The sequence below is a fragment of the Schistocerca piceifrons genome, chromosome 8, assembly GCF_021461385.2.
Source record: "Schistocerca piceifrons isolate TAMUIC-IGC-003096 chromosome 8, iqSchPice1.1, whole genome shotgun sequence".
NCBI lineage: Eukaryota > Metazoa > Arthropoda > Insecta > Orthoptera > Acrididae > Schistocerca > Schistocerca piceifrons.
Window position 1 is genome coordinate 252567731 of NC_060145.1, and position 24358 is coordinate 252592088.

At 42.9% G+C, this 24358-nt stretch overlaps 1 protein-coding gene across 1 annotated transcript in view; it reads right to left on the minus strand.

Annotated features, from left to right (window-relative positions):
* LOC124712249 (uncharacterized protein CG3556-like) overlaps nt 1-24358 on the minus strand; it is a 614255-nt gene that overhangs the window by 42529 nt on the left and 547368 nt on the right. Inside the window, exon 8 of the mRNA XM_047242544.1 lies at nt 15828-15988. Within this exon, the coding sequence (XP_047098500.1) occupies nt 15828-15988 (161 nt within the window). The remainder of the gene's footprint in view (nt 1-15827; nt 15989-24358) is intronic.

Genomic DNA, 24358 nt, shown 5'->3' on the forward strand with positions numbered 1-24358 from the left:
CCCGTACAGGGTAAGTCAGACGACCGTGTGGGACATTCTCCATGACAATTGTTACTACCCTTATCACTTGCAGCGTGTGCAGAGCTTACTAGCGACAGACTTTCCACATCGGGTGCAGTTTAGTCACTGGTTTCTTCCCCAGGCAACCACGATTCTGGGATTTTTTTTGTCATACAGATTTGTGGCTGTAAACTTGTAGAAGGCAACTCATATTCTTTAAGGGTATAAAATACACAGTAACTAAGACTGAATGATGTGAGGTTCTAATTATGTGCAAAAGCAAACAACCAAACAAATTAAAAAAAATATCGTCGGCTTCCAGTTTCTCTCATAGAGTTATGTTTCTTTCTCTACCAATGCTACTAATTCTACCGGTAATTCCACCATTTACCGCGTCATTTATTTAGTGTACCCAAATAACCGAGCCGCAGTTTTCGTAGAGCGCAACTCTACGTGGAAGAAGACGAGTACTTTTGGGCCGCACACAATATTCTTAACACTACTAACAGCAACTGCTGAAAAAAAAAAACGGTATTGACCAACGAGAGAACAGTATAGTGCAGCCGGAGTTCCAGATTGAAAATATTCAGTTTATCATAACGGAATTTATTTTCTTTTACCAGTAGTATGGTAGAGACTCACCTCTTGGGCCGCACTGATGCTTGCTTTGGGACGCATGTGGCCCGTGGATTAGACATCCCTGCCCTAAAACATGCACGTAGTGCAAGCCCGCATATCGTGTTATAGTGCTTAGCGTAGCTGCCCCAAATCGCGGGCTAAGCGTTCGAGTCCCGGTAGGATCAGAGATATTGTTCACTTGAGATATGGTTGCTTGTGCTGGCGTAATCATTTGATCTCGACGTCGTTTCTCGGCCAACAATTCCTTGCGGTCATTTTATTTCGTGTAATACATACATAAGATGTGTAACTCACAGTGAAAGTTCACCAGAAACGTCTTCGTAACTAATTCTCACCACATGACAGAAATCTCTCTGCGTCATGACTCAGACATGGTTGATCGCCACAAAAAAAAGAAAAAAGAAAAAAAACGACGTTAAAAGGTACGTTCGGTAAGACAAACACTTCGCCGACTGCCTGGGCCAAGTACTGCCAATAGTACACTGAGGGAGCACAACAACAGGCTGCGCTATGCTGGAGTGTCCAAGGCACGGCCTCTCAACGAATGAAGTAAAACGTGAAAATACCCTGATCATCATATATGTGTCGCGATACATCAGTTGTAGGATATCATAATCGCTTCAGAGTGCGAGAGAGTAATCTAACAAACGGACACAGATACAAGCTCAGCTTAACATTAAAATAAAACATTTCTTAATACCTTTTTTACAGCATGAACGCTCTAGTAAGATTTATTTTAGGTGAACGAATTACAGAGATGCACTTAAGTGTAAAAGACACCACACAGTAATTCAAACAATTTACACGAGTTTGGAAGAAACAAATGTGGATGGGAACAATTATGTGGAATACCAGAGGAACTGCATTTCATATGTAAGGCAGTCACAGTGATCACAGAAAACTATCGTGAATGATGGATACAAAAAATGTACATTATTAAAATCGTGTCCTCGTTACATATGCAAAACACTAGAACAACCCAACTGGGTGGGTTAAGTCGTCTCAACAACAAAAATATATCAGAAACGGTTATGAACAATACAATGGAAACTGATGAATAAGATTTATAACATACATAGAACAGTTAGATTACTAAACTGGACAGGTGCAGTCATCTGTTGTTAAGAAGAATAAAATCGAGATGTGTTAAATGTGCTAAGATGGTAAGGTGAACCTCAATTCAAATAGTGCAGCAATCTGCAGGTGTACAAACAACCCTAAAGACAAAGTAGAATACCACAATGCTGCGGAGCACAAGATGACTGGCATTAACACACAAGCTTGGCATTGCCAAATACTACAATTACCACTGTACAGAATGATGAAGGAAAAGTATGTAATGAGAGAGGCTTCGAGGAATAATTAAACACATCTGACAAAAAATTGGTCACCCCTACGCTAACACCGTGTAACACTGCCTGTAGCTTTGAATAGGCCTCGGTTCAGCGAGAAAGAGCGTCCACAGGTTCCTTCTTCTACATCAACATACAGAATCTACAAGCCACCACATGGTGCGTGGCGGAAGTTCTCTTGTTCTGTAAGAGTGGTTGTTCCCTTCTATACCCTTAAGAGGGGTACATGCCTAGGCGGCGTGCTAGTTAAGAAAAACGGCAATAAATGACGGGGCTTGCTGGAACAGCCATGCGGGGAGGGCCCTTGCTCGGGATGGTTTACAGCCGTCTTCCGACACCGTGGGAAAAACGAGGTAGCAGTCCTCTACTTACACGGACTGCGACAGAACCGTCGAACACCCAAACCTCCAGATGTCAGTCACTCAAGATCGATACCAAACGTTGTATGTCGATAATCAACCAAAACACCGATTCAGTTCGTGCTATGTGCTGTCGTCCAGTAGAACATGCGTAAACGATAATTGAAAGTAACACCAGAACGACAGAGGACGTGAAAAGCGTATTAGTGAGTGATAGTTTTGTAAAAAATGGCTCTGAGCACTATGGGACTTAACATCTATGGTCATCAGTCCCCTAGAACTTAGAACTACTTAAACCTAACTAACCTAAAGACAGCACACAACACCCAGCCATCACGAGGCAGAGAAAATCCCTGACCCCGCCGGGAATCGAACCCCGGAACCCGGGCGTGAGAAGCGAGAACGCTACCGCACGACCACGAGATGCGGGCGATAGTTCTGTAGATCTCGCGCTTGTGAGTTTGTAGCGTGTGAGACCATAGTACAAAACGTCACACGTTCAAACACCACTACTGACAATTCGTTTAACTGTTTACACGTGGAACTGTTATACGGGAAAACATTTTCCCGACAGCTAAAAAGACTTTTCAGATTTCGCAGAAATATTCCTTTGGCAGTCTGCTTTCGCTTTGTTGGTTGAAAGCAACAAACCTGTCGAGTACATTTGCATAGATAGGTGTGGTTTTCTGTCGGACATGAAGGACAGGACAGATACCACTCGTGATGAAGCAGCTGGTACATTTGTAGTTTCACAGAATAAACATAAACAGTCGGAACAGTAGATTAAAGAGAGAATCGCATCACGCGTCCGGAAGTATTAATAGTCCCGTATAACACTTTCAGGCACAATACAATAAAAAAGTCATCGTTCGGGTTTGAACAGACGACCCTTGGTAGGACGATGTAACGCTCTGCCAACTTCCCCACGTAAGCTACAGGTATTTGTTACTCACAGCTATGCTTTTCCTGTGCTCAGTAGTTGTGGTGCAGCTTTTAATTAAAGTTTACACCCGTTTTGTTGGATGACAGCAGATAGTACGAGCTAATCGGAGTTTTGGTTGATGCTGTATCGACATACCAGTACAATGTTTGTTACCGATCTGAGAGTGAGAGTCTGACACCTGGAGGTTTGGGTGTAAGTCCTCCCTCCGGCGGAAGTGACCAGCGATGTTGCGGGGGGGGGGGGGGGGGGGGGGGGAAAGGCTAGTTTCCAGTCTATGCAGCCCGTCGTCTGCTGCTACAGATGGAGCCGATGGAAGTGGAAGGAGACGCCACAGTACCACTGCCAGTCATTCACTTTCCTGTTCGAATCGCATAAGGAGCGAGGCAAAAATGACGATCCATATGCTTTCGTACAAATCCAGATTTTCCTTGTCCTTACGACAGGTGCACGTTGGTGTCAGGAGAATCGTTCTGCAGTCTGTCGTAAATGTCAGTCCTCTAAACTCTGCCAGTAGTGTTATGTTCACATAAAAAATCGGACACGGACGTTATCAGTATTCTACATCTTTATTCTCCATAATTACTATTAAAAACAGTCTTGATCACGATTTATTTAACAAGGTGACCGATTTCGACCACTACTGTGGTCATCTTCAGACCATTGAGTAGGAACCTCTTTCTGTTGATTCTCCAACAGAAAGAGGTTCCTACTCAATGGTCTGAAGATGACCACAGTAGTGGTCGAAACCGGTCACCTTGTTAAATAAATCGTGATCAAGACTGTTTTTAATAGTAATTATTTATAAGACATTGATCACTGCTGTTCCCATAATGCATTCAAAAGTAATTTATTCTCCATGTCTACATGTTTGTAGTCCTCTGCCTCTAGATTTTAGAGGGCCCTGGTATTGTAGCATGTAACTAGGCGCTGTGTAACGCAACTACGTATGCCAGTCGTGAGAAGCAGCCTCTCGGAATCGAGTCTGGAAATTGAAAAGTTCGTCCACAGATGGAACGCACACTCCTTCAGCAAGACAATGCAAGACCACACACGAGCGCTTCGAGGTCTGCAGCAATGTGTTGTGTTGGGTTCACTGTCATCGATCGTTATCCATACAGTACCGACTTGACCCCATCCGATTTTCATCTGTTTCCAAAACTAAAATGGACACCTTCGAGAACCTCACTTAATAGTGATACAGCGGTGCAAGCAGAGGTGAGGTTATGGCTCCGTCAATAAAGTCAAACATTTAGCAGTGACGATGTCAACAAAGTGGTCTCTCACTTGGTGAACTGTGTTCGTCGTCATGGTGACTATGTTGAAAATACATGTGTAGACATACAAAATAATGATGTGGAACGTCAATAAAGTTGGTTTTATTTAAGAGGGTTTAATAGCTGTGACACACAAAATTCGGAGCCATTATTTTTCAGCACACCGTATATCTTTAGCTTTGTTCTAACGTATCGAGGGCAAATCTAGCAGCACGCCTCTGAATTGCTTCAATGCTTCTTGTAATTCTATCTGGGGCGAGATCAGTCTTTTGATTGGTTTGATGTGGCCCGCCACGAATTCAAAATTGGCTCTGAGCACTGTGGGACTTAACTTCTGAGGTCATCAGTCCCCTAGAACATAGAACTACTTAAACCTAACTAACCTAAGGACATCACACACATCCAGGCTCGAGGCAGGATTGGAACCTGCGTCCGTAGCGGTGGCGTGGTTCCAGATTGTAGCGCCTAGAACCGCTCGGCCACTCCCGCCGGCGCTACGAATTCCTCTTCAGAGCCAACCTCTTCATCCCACAGTAGCACTTGCAACCTACGTCCTTAATTATTTGCTGGTTGTATTCCAATCTCTGCCTTCCTCTACAGTTTTTGCCCTCTACAGTCGCTTTTCCTTACCAGTGTTTTCCACTTAATCCTTTCCTCTCCGATTCTGCGCAGAACCTCCTCATTCTTTACCTTATTCGTCCACCTAATTTTCAACATTCCTCTGTAGCACCACATTTCAAATGCTTCCATTCTCTTCTTATCTAAGCTGTTTATCATCCAGGTTTCACTTCCATACATGGCTACACTATACAGAAATACTTTCAGAAAGGACTTCCTGATACTTAAATCTGTAATATGTTAACAGATTTCTCTTCTCCAGAAACGCTTTCCTTGCCATGGTTAGTCAACTTTTTATATCCTCTCTACTACTAGTTATTTTGCTGCTCAAATATCAAAACTCATCTACTACTTTAAGTGTCTCATCTCCTAATCTAATTCTCTCAGCATCACCTGATTTAATTCGACTACATTCCATTATCCTCATTAGGTTCTGTTGATATTCGTCTTGTATCCCCCCGTCAATACAACGTCCATTCCGTTCAACTGTTCGTCCAAGTCCTTTACTGTCACTTTATTCTACAGGTCCGTTCTGATCACACAAACTTTTACACTTAACTATTACCGGTTTCTGTTATTGCTATCTTCAGATATGTCTTCAACTGATATCCTTTGCTGTCTCTGACAGAATTACAATGTCATCGGCAAACATTAAGGTTTTTATTTCTTCTCTCTGGATTTTACTTCATACTCGAAATTTTTCTTTTGTTTCCTTTGATGCTTGCTCAACCACTCCTCAACCATACTTCACTTCCATGCCCCTCTTATGGCTGCCATCTGGTTTCTGTACAAATTGTAAATAGCCTTTCGCTCATTGTACTTCATCCCTGCCACCTCCAAAACTTGAAAGAGAGTATTCCAGTCAACATGGTCAAAAGCTTTCTTTAAGTTTACAAATTTTAGAAACATAGTTTTGCCTTTCCTTAACCTATTTTCTAAGTATTGCCTCGCGTACTCCTACATTTCTACGGAAACCTTACTGATCTTCCCCGAAGTTGGCTTCTACCAGTTTAGCTGGCTCCTACCAATTTTTCCATTCGTTCACAGATAATCTAACGTTTCTGACCAAACGTAAAGAAAATAGTAGAGCAAGTGAAAGGAATGAGCGGCATATGTATCAAAGAAGCACTAAAAAATGATGAGTGAAGAAAGAAATCTAAGGAGCACATTTGGCAGAAGAGATGGCCGGTTAGTGAAATATCAGAATGAGATTTTCACTCTGCAGCTGTGAAGTTTGGAAGGTAGGAGACGAGGTACTGGCAGAATTGAAGCTGTGAGGATAGGTCGTGATTCGTGCTTGGGTAGCTCAGTTGGTAGAGCACTTGCCCGCGAATTGCAGTGGTCTCGAGTTCGAGTCTCGGTCCGCACACAGTTTTAATCTGTCAGGAAGTTTCATAGTGAAACATCATCTGCGGCATCCAGAGATCTTTAACTTGTCGTAGGAAGGAGAAATAGAGGAGAAACGAAATGGTAAGGGCAGTATAAAATAGTCCAAATAGATTCTAAGAATCTCGGGTGCAGTGGTTACATAGGGGTCGTATGATCAATATAAAATTGGTAAGGATGAAGGACAGCATAAAACCGTCTAAATACTGAAATAAGAAACGAATAAAAAAAGACACAAACATATGATATTTTAGGTTTGCAATATGTGAGCCACCTCGTGGCGGGGTTGATTGGTTAGTGTCAGTATGAGAATTCTTTTCGAGTTTTCAGAAGGGTATAGTAGTTGATGCAGCACGGATTTTTGGCAGTGAGGCTTGCTGATGTCTTCAAGTAACTACTGATTTTGTTTTTCATTGTTGTTATCTAAGTTACCATCGAGGGGGCGGGCTGGTATCGGATAAAATCACTCTTCTACCAAACGATTGTAATGTTTCCAAATTGTTTGTTGATAATATAGATGAATAAGTTCTGCTTTAAAAGAGTATACATAACTGAAATATTATATGATTAAAAAATTAAATCAATTAAAATGTAATTAGAGATACTGCTGTGCTATAGTCATGATGCTGTTTATACAAGAAAATGAAAATTTTCAAGCAAGAAATGGAGTTATGTTCACAGCGATGGGACCTATGGAACTGTAGTGAGCAGCCAACAGTTATTGCTGTGGATGATGGATGATGGAAGAGTGAAGGTGTGGAACGGTTGGGTCAGGCGGAGCGTTTGTGGATAGGACTGATACGAAGCGTATATACTACTACGGATATCGTCGTTGGTTAGCGGGGACTGATCGAAGTTCCAGCAGGAGAGAATGTACAGTGCAAGGATGTAGTAGCGCATGAGGTATTAACGGGATTGGTAGTTAATGGGAACTGGGTTTCGGACTAATTTATCGAGTGCGAAGGCGCTCCAAGAACAGAATCACGTTTTTGTATGTCGACCCTTTTGACTGGACGTGTTGGGGACCACGGTCGTCTACTTTTGTAAAAAAGTTAAACACCTACAGCCTTCATTATGACATTATTTTGTGGCTATCAGTTTCGGCGCTTCAGTGCGCCATCTTCAGGGCGCAGTTGATGCTGAAGGGGCTGACACGATCCCTATATATATACCGAATCAGTGGCCAACATAAATGGTTACGCAGGCTATCTGTGAACTATGACACCAAAGTTTACATATAGTCTACGTAACCAGCTATGTTGGCCACTGATGCGATATGTATAGGAATCGTGTCGCCCCCTTCAGCATCAAAAATGTATTTGAATTTCTATGGGACCAAACTGCTGAGGTCATCGGTCCCTAGACTTACACACACGTAAACTAACTTAACGCTAAGGACAACACACACACCCATGCCCGAGGGAGGACTCGGAACTTCCGGCGGGAGGGTCTCCACGATTAGTGACATGGCGCCTCTAACCATGCGGCCACTCCGCGCGCCTTCAGCATGAACTACGGCCGAAAGGTAGCGCATCGAAGCGCCAAAACTGGGAGCCAAGAAATAAAGAAGATTCTGGGGACGGCTGTAGGCGTTCCATTTTCTTAGAAGAAGAGAATCTATGGGCACGTTTCGGCATTTTTCATCCTTTTTCTGATGGATGAGTGTGAATTTCTTGAAGGTGCACATTTTGCCCTTTGCAGATTTTTACTTTATTGCTGTGTTTATTTATTTCAGCTGTTTATATGAAGTACGTTTCAAGTTATTTACTTCCTTCGTAGTTGATTTGATAACAAAATAGGGAAGAAAGAAAAATAAATTGCACTGAAATGGTATATTGGTTTTAAGTATTTACAAATAAAATAAATGGTAGTTAATGGTTGTTACTTTGAGATGTAAACAAAAGCAAAACAGATGTGAATAAAGAAAAAGAAATATACAGTAAACGAAGTAAAACAACAGAAAATAGAAAAAGGAAAGTCTTTTTTGTCAGTATAGTGTGGTAATTTGAGATGTGTAGGTAATGTGTATTAAAGGTTGAATCTTTCCATTTGTTAAGTTGACACAACAATGTGTGTGTGTGTGTGTGTGTGTGTGTGTGTGTGTGTGTGTGTGTGTGTGTGTGAGAGAGAGAGAGAGAGAGAGAGAGAGAGAGAGAGAGAGAGAGAGAGGGCTTATGAATTTTGTTACAGCCTTTTTCTTTTGTATTTTTGTTATGATAGCCTAACAATCATTTTGTTACGGGTTTGTACATTGTTTTCTGTTTTATTTTGGACGTTCGTGTAATCATAGTTCCGGTTGGCTCCCTTCGTGTGTGTCGTTAATTGTTTGTCGAGCTGCGTTTGCACTCTGGTCTGGTCTCTGCGGTCATGGACGCTATTGCGCTGTGTGTTAGTGTTGTCCATGCGGATATGTTGGTGTGGTTTGTTAGTGCCGATTTACAAGTTGGTTTTAGCTCAAATGGTTCAAATGGCTCTAACCACTATGGGACTTAACATCTGAGGTCATCAGTCCCCTAGAACTTAGAACTACTTAAACCTAACTAACCTAAGGACATCACACACATCCATGCCCGAGGTAGGATTCGAACCTACGACCGTAGCAGCAGCGCGGTTCCGGAATGAAGCGCCTAGAGCCTCTCGGCCACAGCGCCCGGCTTGCTTTTAGCGCATAACAAGATTCCGTGGTGTGGCCCAGCCACCCCCATCCTGCTGCTGCATACGAAAGCGCATACGATATTTCGCGAATGCTACCGACAGAAGCCGAAGTGGTTACTGACACGTGTGCCTTCATTAGGTGTAGAGGTCTGCGTCTGGATGTGCGCACTTCACAACTTCGCGCGATGAAGTGATTTCCAGAAAAAAAGGTAGACTATGACAACTTGGTGTAAAGAACACGAGTGTGTTTTAATTGACAACATGAAATGAAGCCATGTTTTTTTTTATCATCAGAAGTAAAGTTTACCAGAACTCGAACAGTACAGCATTAGATCGAATATGTTTATAGTCGAAAGAGCACAGGCTGCCTACAACAGCGAAGGAATCAAGAAAGAAAATAAAAAAAAATTCTGCGTTCCCAGTACTGCCTAGACCCTAACGGGAATTGGTGCAAGCAGTGAGAATTCATGTACGAAAAGTTAAGTTTTTTGACAGACTGATTAACCGTTGGTACGGTGTTGTATTCATCATCATCGTAATCATCGTCATCATCATCATCATCATCTCATCCCCATCGACGCGCAGATAGCCGAAGTGGCTTCAACTCAAAAGACTTGCACCAGGCGATCGGTCTACCTGACGGGAGGCCCTAGCCACACGACATTTCATTTCATGCAAAACATGTTGTTGGTTAGACGTTTTTTTCTTGCTAAAGCATTCCGGGAGCTTTAAGAGAACTTTGGAATTCTGGTGGGAAGTTTACGGCTGGATCATCATTATATCAATCGTTTTAAATAATCTTTACCTTTGCCTTGTACCATATTGTGTATTCGCTGATTTGTTTGTCGTTATATGTAATTTTCTGTTGCTAAAGGTTTCGCTCACACAACAAATCTTATTTACACTGTGTCTACGAGCGGTTAGAATCAATTTACTAGATTGTGGATCAATGTGACATGTGTTATTGTCATGTTGTATTCTACAACATTCGTTAACATTCAAAAAACATTCATTAACAATCGAGAACATTATAGAACAACACGAACTTTTTTCTCTTGAAAATTACATTTGCGTCAAAGAGTAAATATAGCGGTGACTACGATTTGATGGCGACCGCTTCAAAAACTGCATCTCCACGGCCACGACAGCTATCACCACACATCAGCTACAGTAACAAACAGGGGAGGCAAGAACAGCGCCAGGCACAAAAACTACTGACAGGAAGTGTGTGGTTTTACAGCCATCGTCTTCATTCAGAAACAATTATATATCGTAGCACTAAAAGAAGACGAATATGCCCTGTTCTCGTCAGAGATACGAATGTAAAAGAAGGAAACTAGATTTTCGGCGCTTTTTTACTTGTCAGTATTAGTAGCCATGTCATATAATTATAGTATCATCTCAACGTGACACATGATGTCAAGTCGTATAAAGTGATACGTATCATCAGGTCATCCAACATGGCATCTGTCATATCTTGCAATCTAACGCAACGTGTTATTGAAGTTTAGGATGCATGCATTTCATTTCTGGGATACTTTCTACTATAGATGCACTACCACTCTTGGATACTTCTCATTCTAGATCCATCCCGCTCTCTAGAAGCACATAAATTTTTGTATATTTGTTTTTACACCCCTCAATACATTGAACAGGTCTAAAAGAGCTCACTGCGCTGGGGCAGTCGGGTTAACTCGTGAAAAAAAGTGGATATGTCCAGATGGTTTGATTTAAAAGTCTTTCAAGCTGCCAGGTAAGTCGAAGAGCTAGGTTCCTTGTTTCACATCACTAACTCTGCCCAGGACATAGTTCCCTTTTTTGTCCTACAATAGGGACATTTTTTATTATGCTTCCTAACTTCTACCCTACCATAATTTTGACATAAGACCGCTATAGGTTGGCAGCTGAGGTAGATTTTTGTTGACTCAAGCGACGACTGATCCGGTATAGTTTAATTTATTGTCTTTCGAACCATGTTGCTTATATCGTGTCAACGGATACAGCTAACACAAAACAAGAGCACGACCATTAATTGCATGTGTTTGTCTACCTTCTCATAACATTTGAACGATTCGCAGAAGTTGGACACAGAAGCGGCGCGCGTAAAAAAAGAAGGAAAAAAACTCACAAAAATGTTTTCTGCACATAAAATCCGAATGAAACTAGAATTTTAAACGTGAGTTTTCAATCTTATCGTAAGAATACATTTATTTATTTGACTCACTTTAAACCGTTTCCTCATGTTCAATTCACGTAACAATAAATTTTTCATGCTACATTTAACTCGACATTAAACGGATAAAGATTATTGGAAAAAGATTTGATGTGACTATAAATTTATCTATCTTCGTGCAAAGTTTGAGCCGATTTGTACAAATTGAAAGTACAGAAATGGCACACTTCAGAAAGCTGCCCAGAAAAACATGTTTTTTGGGTGTAAAATCCACACGAAGTAAGATCTTATCAAACGTTGAAAATTTACCTCAGACCAAGGTCAGGTTGACTGGGGGACCAAATTGGAACCATAAATCTAGCTCCATTCTGGAGCTATTTGAGGATGACTGTTTTTGCATGTGAAATCCGAACGAGGCCGTCTGTTGTTACACGTAAAATCCGAGCGGCGGATATGCAAATGGTGTCATTAAGTGATCATTAATTTCAGCCCAATTAAAACCTTTTGCAAATGCAATTAATCGATTCGCACAATGTGCCCATGCAAGAGTTCCGGTTCGTCCTTCAAACCTTGCTTAATATACTGTAACACAGCTACAGTAAGACACGTGTTGAAATGGCTATATAAATGGCCGCTAATCCGGACTAAACCAAAAACCTTTATCTCATGATTCTAGGTAGGACAAACAGGCCGAAATTTCGACACCGGGTACACAGAGCACATTAAACCCTACACACACAGCAGACACACACCAACAGCAGTAGCTATACACACACATAACACAGGACCTGAATTTGAAAATGTAGAACAAAATGTCAATGTTCTCCACCGACGAAATAAAGGGCATAAAATAGATTTGTTAGAAGAACTGGAGATACATACACATTACAGAAAATATGAGGACAAAATGCTGAACGAAAAACTTAAAAGTGAATCGGCCAATTTTTTTCAGATTCTTCGGCAATATACTTAAAAGTAGTAACACATGAAAATAAGCACCGTAGTAAAATAGATGAAAGAAAATTATAATCCATATCTTTAAGATAAATATCTTCTGCACAAAAGCATATCGGTGGAGAACATGTCACATTATCTCTGTCAACTGCATCTAAAACATACTCGTAACTATCTATTTATGAAAGTTATTCTCGTTGTGTACTGTGCACTGAAGGTTGCGAGCGACGTTTAACATGTGTGAGACTCTGCAGAAATGGACCAGAAGAAAACTAGATCTTCCAGATTTCGCCACTAACTACATACACTGAAGAGCCAAAGAAACTGGTACACTTGCCTAATATCGTTTAGGGCTCCAGAGAGCACGCAGAAGAGCTGCAACACGACGTAGCGTGGACTCAAGTAATGTCTGTAGTAGTGCTGGAGTGAACTGACGCCATGAATCCTGCCGGACTGTAGAAGAACGAGGGGGTGCAGATCTCTTCTGAACAGCACGTTGCAAGGCATCCCAGACATGCTCAGTAATGTTATCTGGGGAGTTTGGTGGGCAGCGGAAGTGTTTAATATTAGAAAAGTGTTCCTAGAGCCACTCTGTAGCAATTCTGGACGTGTGGGGTGTCGCGTTGTCCTGTTGGAATTGCCCAAGTCCGTCGAAATGCAAATGAGCATGAATGGATGCAGGTGATCAGACAGGATACTTACGTACGAGTTACCGATCAGAGTCGTATCTAGACACGTCAGGGATCCCATAGCACCCCAACTGCACACGACCCACAGCATTACAGAGCCTCCACCAGCTTGAACAGGTGCCTGCTAACATGCAGGGTCCATGGGTTCATGTGGTTGTATCCATACCCGTTCACGTCCGACCGCTCGATACAATTTGAAACGAGACTCTTCCGACCAGGCAATATGTTTCCAATTATCAACAGTCCAGACGTGGTGTAAATCCTTGTCTCGTGCAGTCATAAAGGGTACAAGAGTGGACCTTCGTCTCCGAGAGCCCATTTCGATTATGTTTCCTTGAATGGTTCGCACGCTGACACTTGTTGATAGCCCAGCATTGAAATCTGCAGCAATTTGCTGAAGGATTACACTTCTGTCACGCTGAACGGTTCTCTTCAGTCGTCGTTGGCCCTGTTCTTGCACGATCTTTTTGCGGACACAGCGATGTCGGAGATCTGATGTTTTACCGGATTCCTGATATTCACGGCACACTCGTTAAATGGTCGTAGGGAAAATCCGCATTTGCGGCTTCCTCGAAGATGCTGTGTATCATCGCTCATGTGCCGACTATAACAGCACGTTCAAACTCAAATCAATCTTGATAACGTGCGACTGCAGCAGCAGTAACCGATCTAACAAATGCGCCAGACACTTGTTGTCTTATATAGGCGTTGCCGACCGCTGCACCGTATTCTGCCTGTTTTCATATCTCTGTATTTCAGTACGCATGCCTACAGCAGTTTCTTTGGCGCTTCACTGTTTAATAATCGACAAGTAACTAAAAAATTGCGCGTCTTTTATACATTGGAGTAAAATCAACAAAACAAAGCACAACAACAAACATTGAAAACAATGCATAAAAATGGCATAGTGCAAAGAGATACACCCGTGAAAATGATAATCATTTCCCCAAATTCGTAGCGTCAAAACTGGGTTAAATAAAATCATTACTGGAAGCCCAAAAGCTATTTATAAACATACCCAGTGTTTTCAGCCGGCCGCTGTGGCCGAGCGATTCTAGGCGCTTCAGTCCAGAACCGCACTGCTACTACAGTCGCAGGTTCGAATCCTGCCTTGGGCATGAATGTGCGTGATGTCGTTTGGTTGGTTAGGTTTCAGTAGTTCTAAAACTAGGGGACTGATGATGTTAAGTCCCATAGCGCTTAGAGCCATTTGAATCCAGTGTTTTCACAGCTGCTGGCTTTAAGAAAAAAAATGTGCATTTATAATGAGCAAAATCAGAAATGTATCAAAGATTGCATCTAGCTAAACATCCGATAAGGATGCAAATTACACTACTGGGCATTAAAATTGCTACACCAAGAAGAAATGCAGATGATAAACCGGTATTCATTAGACAAATATATTATACTAGAACTAACATGTGATTACAATTTCACGCAATTTGGGTGCATAGATCCTGAGAAATCAGTACCCAGAACAACCACCTATGGCTGTAATAACGGCCTTGATACACCTGGGCATTGAGTCAAACAGAGCTTGGATGGCGTGTACAGGTACAGCTGCCCATACAGCTTCAACACGATACCACAGTTCATCAAGAGTAGTGACTAGCGTATTGTGACAAGCCAGTTGCTCGGCCACCATTGACCAGACGTTTTCAATTGGTGAGAGATCTGGAGAATGTGCTGGCCAGGGCAGCAGTCGAACATTTTCTGTATCCAGAAAGGACCGTACAGGACCTGCAACATGCGGTCGTGCATTATCCTGCTGAAATGTAGGGTTTCGCAGGGATCGAATGAAGGGTAGAAACACGGGTCGTAACAAAGCTGAAATTTAACGTCCACTGTTCAAAGTGCCGTCAATGAGAACAAGAGGTGACCGAGACGTGTAACCAATGGCACCCCATACCATCACGCCGGGTGATACGCCAGTATGGCGATGACGAATACACACATGCAATGTGCGTTCACCGCGATGGCGCCAAACACGGATGCGACCATCATGATGCTGTAAACAGAACCTGGATTCATCCGAAAAATGACGTTTTGCCATTCGTGCACCCAGGTTCGTCGTTGAATACACCATCGCAGGCGCTCCTGTCTGTGATGCAGCGTCAAGGGTAACCGCAGCCACAGTCTCGGAATTGATAGTCCATGCTGCTGCAAACGTCGTCGAACTGTTCGTGCAGATGGTTGTTGTCTTGTAAACGTCGCCATGTGTTGACTCAGGGATCGAGACGTGGCTGCACGATGCGCTACAGCCATGCGGATAAGAGGAATGTCATCTCGACTGCTAGTGATACGATGTCGTTGGGATCCAGCGCGGCATTCCGTATTACCCTCCTGAACCCACCGATTCCATATTCTGCTAACAGTCATTGGATCTCGACCAACGCGAGCAGCAATGTCGCGATACGATTAACCGCAATCGCGATAGGCTACAATCCGACCTTTATCGAAGTCGGAAACGTGATGGTACGCATTTCTCCTCCTTACACGATGCATCACAACAACGTTTCGCCGTAGCATCGTCGGTCAACTGCTGTTTGTGTATGAGAAATCGGTTGGAAACTTTCCTCATGTCAGCACGTTGTAGGTGTCGCCACCGGCCCCAACCTTGCATGAATGCTCTGAAAAGCTAATCATTTGCATATCACAGCATCTTCTTCCTGTCGCTTAAATTTCGCGTCTGTAGCGCGTCATCTTCGTGGTGTGGCAATTTTAATGGCCAGTAGTGTACATATTGGCCAGGACAATTTTGCGATAGCAGGTGAGAGCTGCTTACCTGTATGGCGAGCGCGGTGGTGGAGGGCGGCCCGAAGCCGCCGGCGGGCGTCTGCCTGGAGGCGAGCGCCGTGGCGATGCGGCGCACCAGCTGGCCCAGGTTGCGGTGGTGGTGGTCCGGCGCCGTGCACGACAGCGCCAGCAGCGTCAGCGACAGCGTGTCTGCGGGAACACGGAACAGCAGCTTCAGCAGCGGTACTGGCAATTCGTCAGTTGAGAGTGCTGCGGCGACGTGACTGCACGTCGGCCATTCACTCAGCGCGTCGGTAGAGTGCGCACGAAAATTATTTGGCCCCTAGCTGGGTAGGCTGCGCGGCAGAGCAGGGGCAGTTGTAACGGCGGGGACAGCGCAGCAGAGGTGGTGCAGATCTTCTACTGAAGATTTCACTCAAACAGCTCATAGGTAAACGATGATAACAGTTTATTCCAAGTTGACTAATAATTCAACAAGTCAATAGGTTCTGTGTGGTATACCGAGACACTGAACACAGTAGTCACATATGGTGTGACAATTATTCAACTATATGACAGATAGTCTCTGTAGTCCATCTTCTTAGAGATGGTTGCAGGAATCGGGTGTTTTATACAGGATGTCAAATTAAACACACGGTGAAATACTGAGATGGCCTACTCACCTGAAGATGCCGGCCAAGTGGACCGCCGAAATACTGTGTCCAGATGACGAGTTGTTCGGGCTGGAGACCTGATATGAATACAGCCAATTATTTCGCAGGGAAAGTTTATGCACCAAGAGCTTGTACTGGGAGGAGATTTCTGGAACTTGTAAGGAAGCTTGATGATAAACTTCGTTAAGGGGGGGGGGGGGGGTAGGACGTCAAACTGGTCGACTTGGAGCAGGAGGGGCACCACAGGACATTTTAATTTACACTGTCTATACTTTTAAAAATAAATTCATAAAAGTTTATCAGCATGACCAGGAAGGGTTCAGAATTCACGCTCATAGCAGTGGAAGTTCAAAAATATAAGAACATATATTTTTTTACATGTGAAAGTCATCATTTTTTCACTTATTATTGATGCATTCGTTGCTATAGGTAAGGGATATTCTTCGATGAATTTTGCACGGAAACCATACTTACAGGTGTATCAGACTCTAGAATTTTCCAAATCTATTAAAAACTGTGCTAAAAATTGAGATAATTAGCCATAAAATTTGAGTTTTTTCTAAACATAAAGTTAAAAATGTAACAGCTCATTTATTTTTTCGTTAATTAAATTCTAGAGTTTCATGCACCTGTAAGTATGGTTTGTATGCTATGCAAAATTCATTGAAGAATCTCTGTTACTTGTGAAGAAAAGTGTACCTATAGCAAAAAATGCAGCCAATAGTAAGTGAAAAAATGATGAAAATTCACACGTAAAAAAATTTATTTTGTTATACTTTTGAACTTACATTGCTATGAGTTTGAATCCTGAATCCTTCCTAGTCTTGTTGACAAAGTTTTATGAATTTATTTGTAAAAGTATAGACAGTGTAAATTAAAATGTCGTGTGGTGCCTCTCCTGCTCCAAGTCGACCCGTTTGACGTCCTACTCCCCTGACGAAGATGGGTAAGTTGTTGAGCGCCCTCGATTTTCTGCTGAGATGCCAGTATGATGGTATAATACCTAAATTTACCAGAATTGTTCACTACATTGGACAAGGATAGCCAACAACATAGAGAAGCGTGCTGGTTTTGCCTTAGTAAGGGAGTGCATTCGTTTCACACGTAGACAACTTGATAAGACATCCAAGGACTTATTTTACTTGCATTTGAAAGTTACGGCGTTGCTGTCTGCTGCATCCTGGGCAATATCGGGCTCGGTTCATGCAAACGCCGTCAGTAGGCAATCTTCGAACTTTCAACGGCTTTCTTCTCAGTCTATAATAACGGATGGTGGCACCCGTCCACATGTTGTGATCAATCTCACAACCAGATAACTAGACGATGCTACGCTGGCAGTATTGGAAAAGGGATTAAATTATGCCCGTACACCCAGGAATGTTCCCATTACGGAATTCATTCCCGCTGTTGAACAAGCGGTGTCGAGGCTTCCCGATGATCTAGCTGGTGAGGTTAGGGTAGCGGTCTCTCATACGTTGCATCGGGTGCCAACTCCGTTAAGTAACATCTCCTCGCTTGAAAGAGTAGCGATCCGGTCCATCAGAGGAGACCAGGATTTAGTAATTCTTCCAGCAGACAAGGCAATGCAACGGATTTTCTTTCGCGGGACGATTATGTGGGTAAAATGGATCTTTTGCTTGCAGACTCGGCATACCGAAGATTGAAGAACGATCCAACTGAAACGTCTGAAATGCAAGATGCTATCACTTTTGAAGAACATTTCATTATCTGACGATGTCCTTAAGAAACTTTGATCTGGTGCTGCAGTCTCGCCGAGATTATATGGTTTGCCTAAGGTATACAAGCAAGGAGTCCCGCTTCGGACTATTGTTAGCAATTTGGGCGCTCGTACTTACAACTTGGCCAAGTATTTAGCTTCTATTCTCCGTCCCCACGTTGGAAAATTCGAAAGCCATATTTCCAATTCTCTGGTTTTTGCTCAGCGTTAGAAGTCTCTGTGTCTCAGTGCCACGGATTTGCTCGTTAGTTTTGATGATGTGCCTCTTTTACCAGGCTTCCTCTTTAAGATTCTTTGCAGTTAATTGGTGAAATCTTGGACGAACAAACAACTTTGCTTTGTTGCCATGTGTTGAAATTGGCGTATTTTTTTATTTAGTGACAAATACTTTGAACAAACTGACGGAGTGGCTACGGGGAGTCCGTTTGAAGACAGTGTTCTTAAGACCAACTTGCTGTTGGGGATACGTGGACGATAAGTTTATGGTATGGCCACATGGGAGGGATGCTCTAGATCGTTTCCTAGATCAGTTTAATTGTTTGCATCGCAATATTACGTTCACAATGGAAGTTCAAAAGGATGGAAAACTTCCATTTTTAGATATCTTGATCTTCAGGAGGGATGATGGGACATTCGGACATAGTGTTTATCGTAAGCCCACACGTACGGACCGATATCTTCATGCATCAATTTGTCATCCATTGTACCAACGCAATGGTGTCCTGCGTACATTGGTAAAAAGAGCTTACGCCATCTCAGATGCAGATAGTTTGACACAAAAACTGGACCATCTAAAAGCTGTGTTCAAGCAGAAAGGTTATACTGCCAATCAGATCCGTCGTGCTCTACAAATTGGACATTCGCGGGAACCAACGGAAGATACAAGCAAATCGGTGGCATTCCTACCTTTTGCGGGGAGCATATGTTCAAGAATAGGTAGAATATTAAAGAAATTTAATATTAAAAGTGTATTCTGTCCGCCAGCTATAACCAGAGCCCTGTTGGGCTCAGTGAATTGTGTTTGGGGTTCGAGAAAGCCCAGAGTCTACAAGATTTCCTGCCATTGCGGGAAAGTTTATATTGGACAAACGATTCGTACGGCCCAGGATCGTTGCGTGGAGCATCATCGCCACACGCATTTATTTCAGCCAGAAAAATCTGCAGTGGCGGAACATTGTCTTACTGAAGGATATAAAATGTTGTATGATGAGACACAAGCAGTTGACCCTACGTCAAGGTATTGGGACTGTGTAGTGAAAGAAGCCATCTGGCTATCTGACAATACTATAAACAGAGATAAGGGATATCCTTTAAGTAAGAGTTGGAATCTTATTCTGTTTGACATTAAAAAAACAACGGTCCTTGTCTCTGTCTTCAAAAACTGTCGATAGTGTTTGATATCGATGTATTGTTTCTGCGAGATTTCGCCACCGAAGCGCAGTTGTGCCTGTCGCTTGAGGGCACTTACGTTCGCACACGCGAGATGGACCTATGGTCGGTGTATAAAGGAGCCGCCGCGGCGTGTTTGATGTCAGTTCCGGCGAGGTACTGCGACAGCCTACTCACCTGAAGATGGCGGCCAGGTGGACCGCCGAAATAGTGTGTCCAGAGGACGAGATTTTCCGGCTGGAGACGCGATATGAATACAGCTACTGTTAATGATAGATAACTTACCCCAATTACGCAAATACGTAGCTGAGATGGTTTTTGAATGGTGGTCTGATAGTAGACCGAAATCGATCATCTCTAATAAAATACACTATTACATTTATGTTGCATAATTTAGTACTTAACATTACTAAAGCTAACAGCACCTTCGTAAGAAAAAAGATTACGCTCAAATTGCAACAGAAGGAGCGAGTAGTTTCGCGTGCCTTGTAAAGCTTTTTCTTTCTCTTAGCACTTTACTAAGATTCTATTACAGCCGAAATTGCAGTAGTATCCTAAAGCACGCTATTCTCAAACAAACAATTAAGGACAATTCGGATCGACAGCTTATTAAAAGCTCATGCATGGTATAAAAACAAGCGTGTAAATCCTTCACTTATGTTAATACAAACCGATACTATTTCAAATTTCCCCAGGTATGAACGATACTTAAAATAATTATATAAATTCCGGAAGAAATCTGTAGTTACTTCTATGTCAAAATAGATACGAAAGTTTCAAACATTAACTACATGCAAAATACTACTTTGCTTGACATTACTTACCATCAACTAGCTTCAGTAGCTCAAACCGATTATGAAATATGTGGGATGTTATAAATATTTCACATATCACTCTATCATTAGTGCATGCAAGCGGAAGTGAGTGTACTACACACAATCCATTTTCTCAAAATTGGTGATAGATATAGATCTCGTATTAAGTTTAAAGACAAATTCAATATATTGGCGACATTTCACATTGTGCTATGTATCACCTAACATGCACTAAACATGAATTACAGTGACACATACATTTCATTGCCAACTACTCTAATTTCGTACAGTAGCTTATTGAACACGGAAGTATCATTATAACTACGATCTTTAATGAAATGAAAGGCATTTCGTAATGAAGCTGACGAATGACGCTATGAGATTCAAGGGAATAAAATTGTTTCATCAAATAGTTTCTCTAATATCGTTTGCAGAAGTTTTCAGTCCAGCTGGCATGTGCACGTATTCCTTTCCGCAGTGTAGCCAAGACGTGAAGAGAATGTTTATTTCATTGCAGAGGAAGCACACACTTCAGGACATAAGAGCTAACTCTGATGGCTGCTCCTTTGATACAGGGGGCTGGTCTCACCCAGCGCTCACTGTGAGATGGCACTTCTACGTGTGGGCGAAGTTATCTTGCATTAGCACTATGACAGATTTATGGATATAATCTTCCAGTCACAAATGTTACCACTGCGTTCACGTTACTGATGTGTGTTATGCGTCAAAAAATGAGTGTGGAGAGACGGGGAATGTATGGAAGCAATCATGCTTGTCATGGAACAGTGGAAATGGGGGTGGAGGTCAGCATGATGGTAACGGTACTTTCAGAGACGGGTGACGAGGGAAGTGCTTGGCGTTAGATGCCAAAGGAAACCCAAAGTCCACCTATGGGCATTGCCAATAAAATAAGATACAAAAAGTTGTATTCAGAAGTGGAAGGAGTAGTGGGGAAGAATAATTGCAGAATGTTTTGATCGTATGTAAGATCAGTGACCATACTGGCAATGAAACGGAAGATAACAGAGAGAAGGCCGAAATACTTAATTCGATTTTTCGAAATTGTTTCAACACAGAAGATCGTAACACGGTCTCTCTTCTCAATCGTCGTACGAAAGTCGAAATGGCAGATATTGAAATATCTTAGTACAGGAGAGGCGTCAGGGATGAGACAGCTATAATGTTCTACAAAGATTATGCGAAAGAACTTGCTCCCCTTCTAGCAGTAATTTATCGCAGGTCCTTGAGCAACGAAGGGTACCTAGCGACTGGAAGAAAGTGCATGTCATTCCCATTTTTAAGAAGTGCCGTATGACAGACGCACACAATTAAAGATCTATATCGTTGACGCCAGTCTGTTGTAGAATTATGGACCATGTTCATTGCTCAAGAATCATGACTTTTTTAAGAGTGAAAATCTGTATAAAAATCATCATGGATTCCGCAAACAGGGATCCTGCGAAACGCAGCTAGCTCTGTTCCTCCATGAGATCCACAGCGGAGTAGATAGCGGCGCTCAGGTTGATGCCGTTTTCTTTGACTTCAGGAAGGCATTTGCACCGTCCTGCACTGCCATTTAGTGGATAAATACGAGCTTGTCGAGTATCGGAATAGATTGGCGACTGGATTCAAGACTTCCTTGCAGACAGGACTCAACATGTCGAGAGATGTAATGATCATTTCCGGAGTAGCACAAGTAAGCGTGAGAGGACTGTTACTGTTTACAATATATATGAGTATAAAAGATCTAGTAGAAACCATCGAATGCTCTTTAAAGCTGTTCGCATATGACACAGTTATATAAAAGAAAGAAGTAATGCCAGAAGATAGTAAAGATTTTACGAATTACCTACAGAGAATTGATGAATCGTGCAGGCCCTGGCAGCTGATCCTGAACGTAAATAAATGTAACATATTGCACATACATAGGAAAACAAATCCACTACAGTACAGCTACACTACTTATGACAAATCGCTGGAAAAAGTGTCTACCGTGAAATATCTAGGAGTAACTATCCAGGGTGACATTAAGTGACAGACCACATAAAATAGATAGTAGGAAAAGCAGATGACAGACTCAGATTCATAGGAAGAATCTTAAGGAATGTAACTCACCCACGAAGGAGGTGGCTTATAAGGCGCTTGTTTGACCCATTCTTTTGTTCATCTATGTGGGATCCTTATCAGGTAGGACTGACAGAAGAGAGAGAAAAGATCTAACGAAGAGTGGCGCGTTTCGTCAAGGGCTCGTTTAGTTGGGGTGAGAGCATTGTGAAGATGCTCAACACTGCTGAGGGATTCTTCCAGTAATTATTCATCTTGCTTTCCCTGTTATATCTCTCTATTTGATGTGAAATATGACCGTCAGTATCCTAAGGCAAATTATGCCAGGTGTTTGTGCAATTTCGCAGAATTTTAACTTACCTGTTGTACTGTACATTCTGGATGATGGTTAATAACGGAAACTGGTAGTTGTCTAATGGGACAAATAAACCACTGGATAAAATCTTCTCGGTTTCGAAGCCGCATCAACTCCAAAAAAATTCTCAGCTTTTCACGGCTAGCTCCACCATCGTCGTCAGGAGTAAAACTACTGACTGCTGGGGCTGATTTTCTTTTTTGTTATATTGTGATTTCATTCCCCTGCCCAATACAGACAGGGGAGGCTGGCAGTGGCACAATCCACCGCTTTCTTTTTTGTTATGTTGTGATTTCATTCCCCTGCCCAATACAGACAGGGGAGGCTGGCAGTGGCACAATCCACCGCTCTTCAGCTGAGTGACATTACAATTAGTAAAAGCAGGAAACTATACATATAAAAGGCGATGAAAAGGGGGACAGAAGAATATAAAAGTAGGTGACAATGGAGGTTAAAATGTACACTGTCATGGAGATGTTCATTGTGGGACTGTTAAAGAAGTCGACATAAAGTTAAAAAAACACCGTTGATGAGTCATGGAGCACATAAAATACGCTGAAATCACATGCCCAAGTTAAAAGTTGGCCACAGTATTAAAACACTCCAGAATATAGACACTTTGAAACCACTGTAAGAGATGGAGCACAAACGATGGCCGGCCAGAGTGGCCGTGCGGTTCTAGGCGCTGCAGTCTGGAACCGAGCGACCGCTACGGTCGCAGGTTCGAATCCTGCCTCGGGCATAGATGTGTGTGATGTCCTTAGGTTAGTTAGGTTTAATTAGTTTTAAGTTCTAGGCGACTGATGACCTAAGAAGTTAAGTCGCATAGTGCTCAGAGCCATTTGAACCATTTTTGAGCCACAAACGATGAAACAAAAAAACTGCCAGGAGAGACCTGCCGAGGGAGAGGAGGCCTGAGAGGAGGGAAAGAGAGGGGAGCGGAAGGCCCAGCGGGGGAAGGGGCTGGGATGGGATGAAAAGAAAAGGGTGGTCGGGGGTGCAACAAGGGGCAGGAAGTGAATGGGGGGGGGGGGAGATGGAGAGGGAAGGCAAGGCAGAAGGGAACACAGGGACACAGAAGGGATATGCAGGAAAGGGAGGGGGTTGTGAATTAGGGAGGAAAACCGCTCAGGGGAAGGCTGGCTCTGAGCACTATGGGACTCAACTGCTGAGGTCATTAGTCCCCTAGAACTTAGAACTAGTTAACCTAACTAACCTAAGGACATCACAAACATCCATGCCCGAGGCAGGATTCGAACCTGCCACCGTAGCGGTCGCGCGGTTCCAGACTGCAGCGCCTTTAACTGCACGGCCACTTCGGCCGGCTTCAGGGGAAGGGAAGGGCAGGGGAGAGAAAGCCCTTAGTAGTGGGAGTGGGGAAGGTAGGGTTAGAGTTGGTAAGAGGGGACATATCAGGATGAAGCTCAACATGTGGGAGGGGTAGGTGCTGAGAGTTGCATTGGGAAAGGAGGTGGACACTGCGGTAAAGGCATAGGAATGGGGTAGGGTAGATAGGACGGAAGACACCAGGTGGTGGTGGGATCG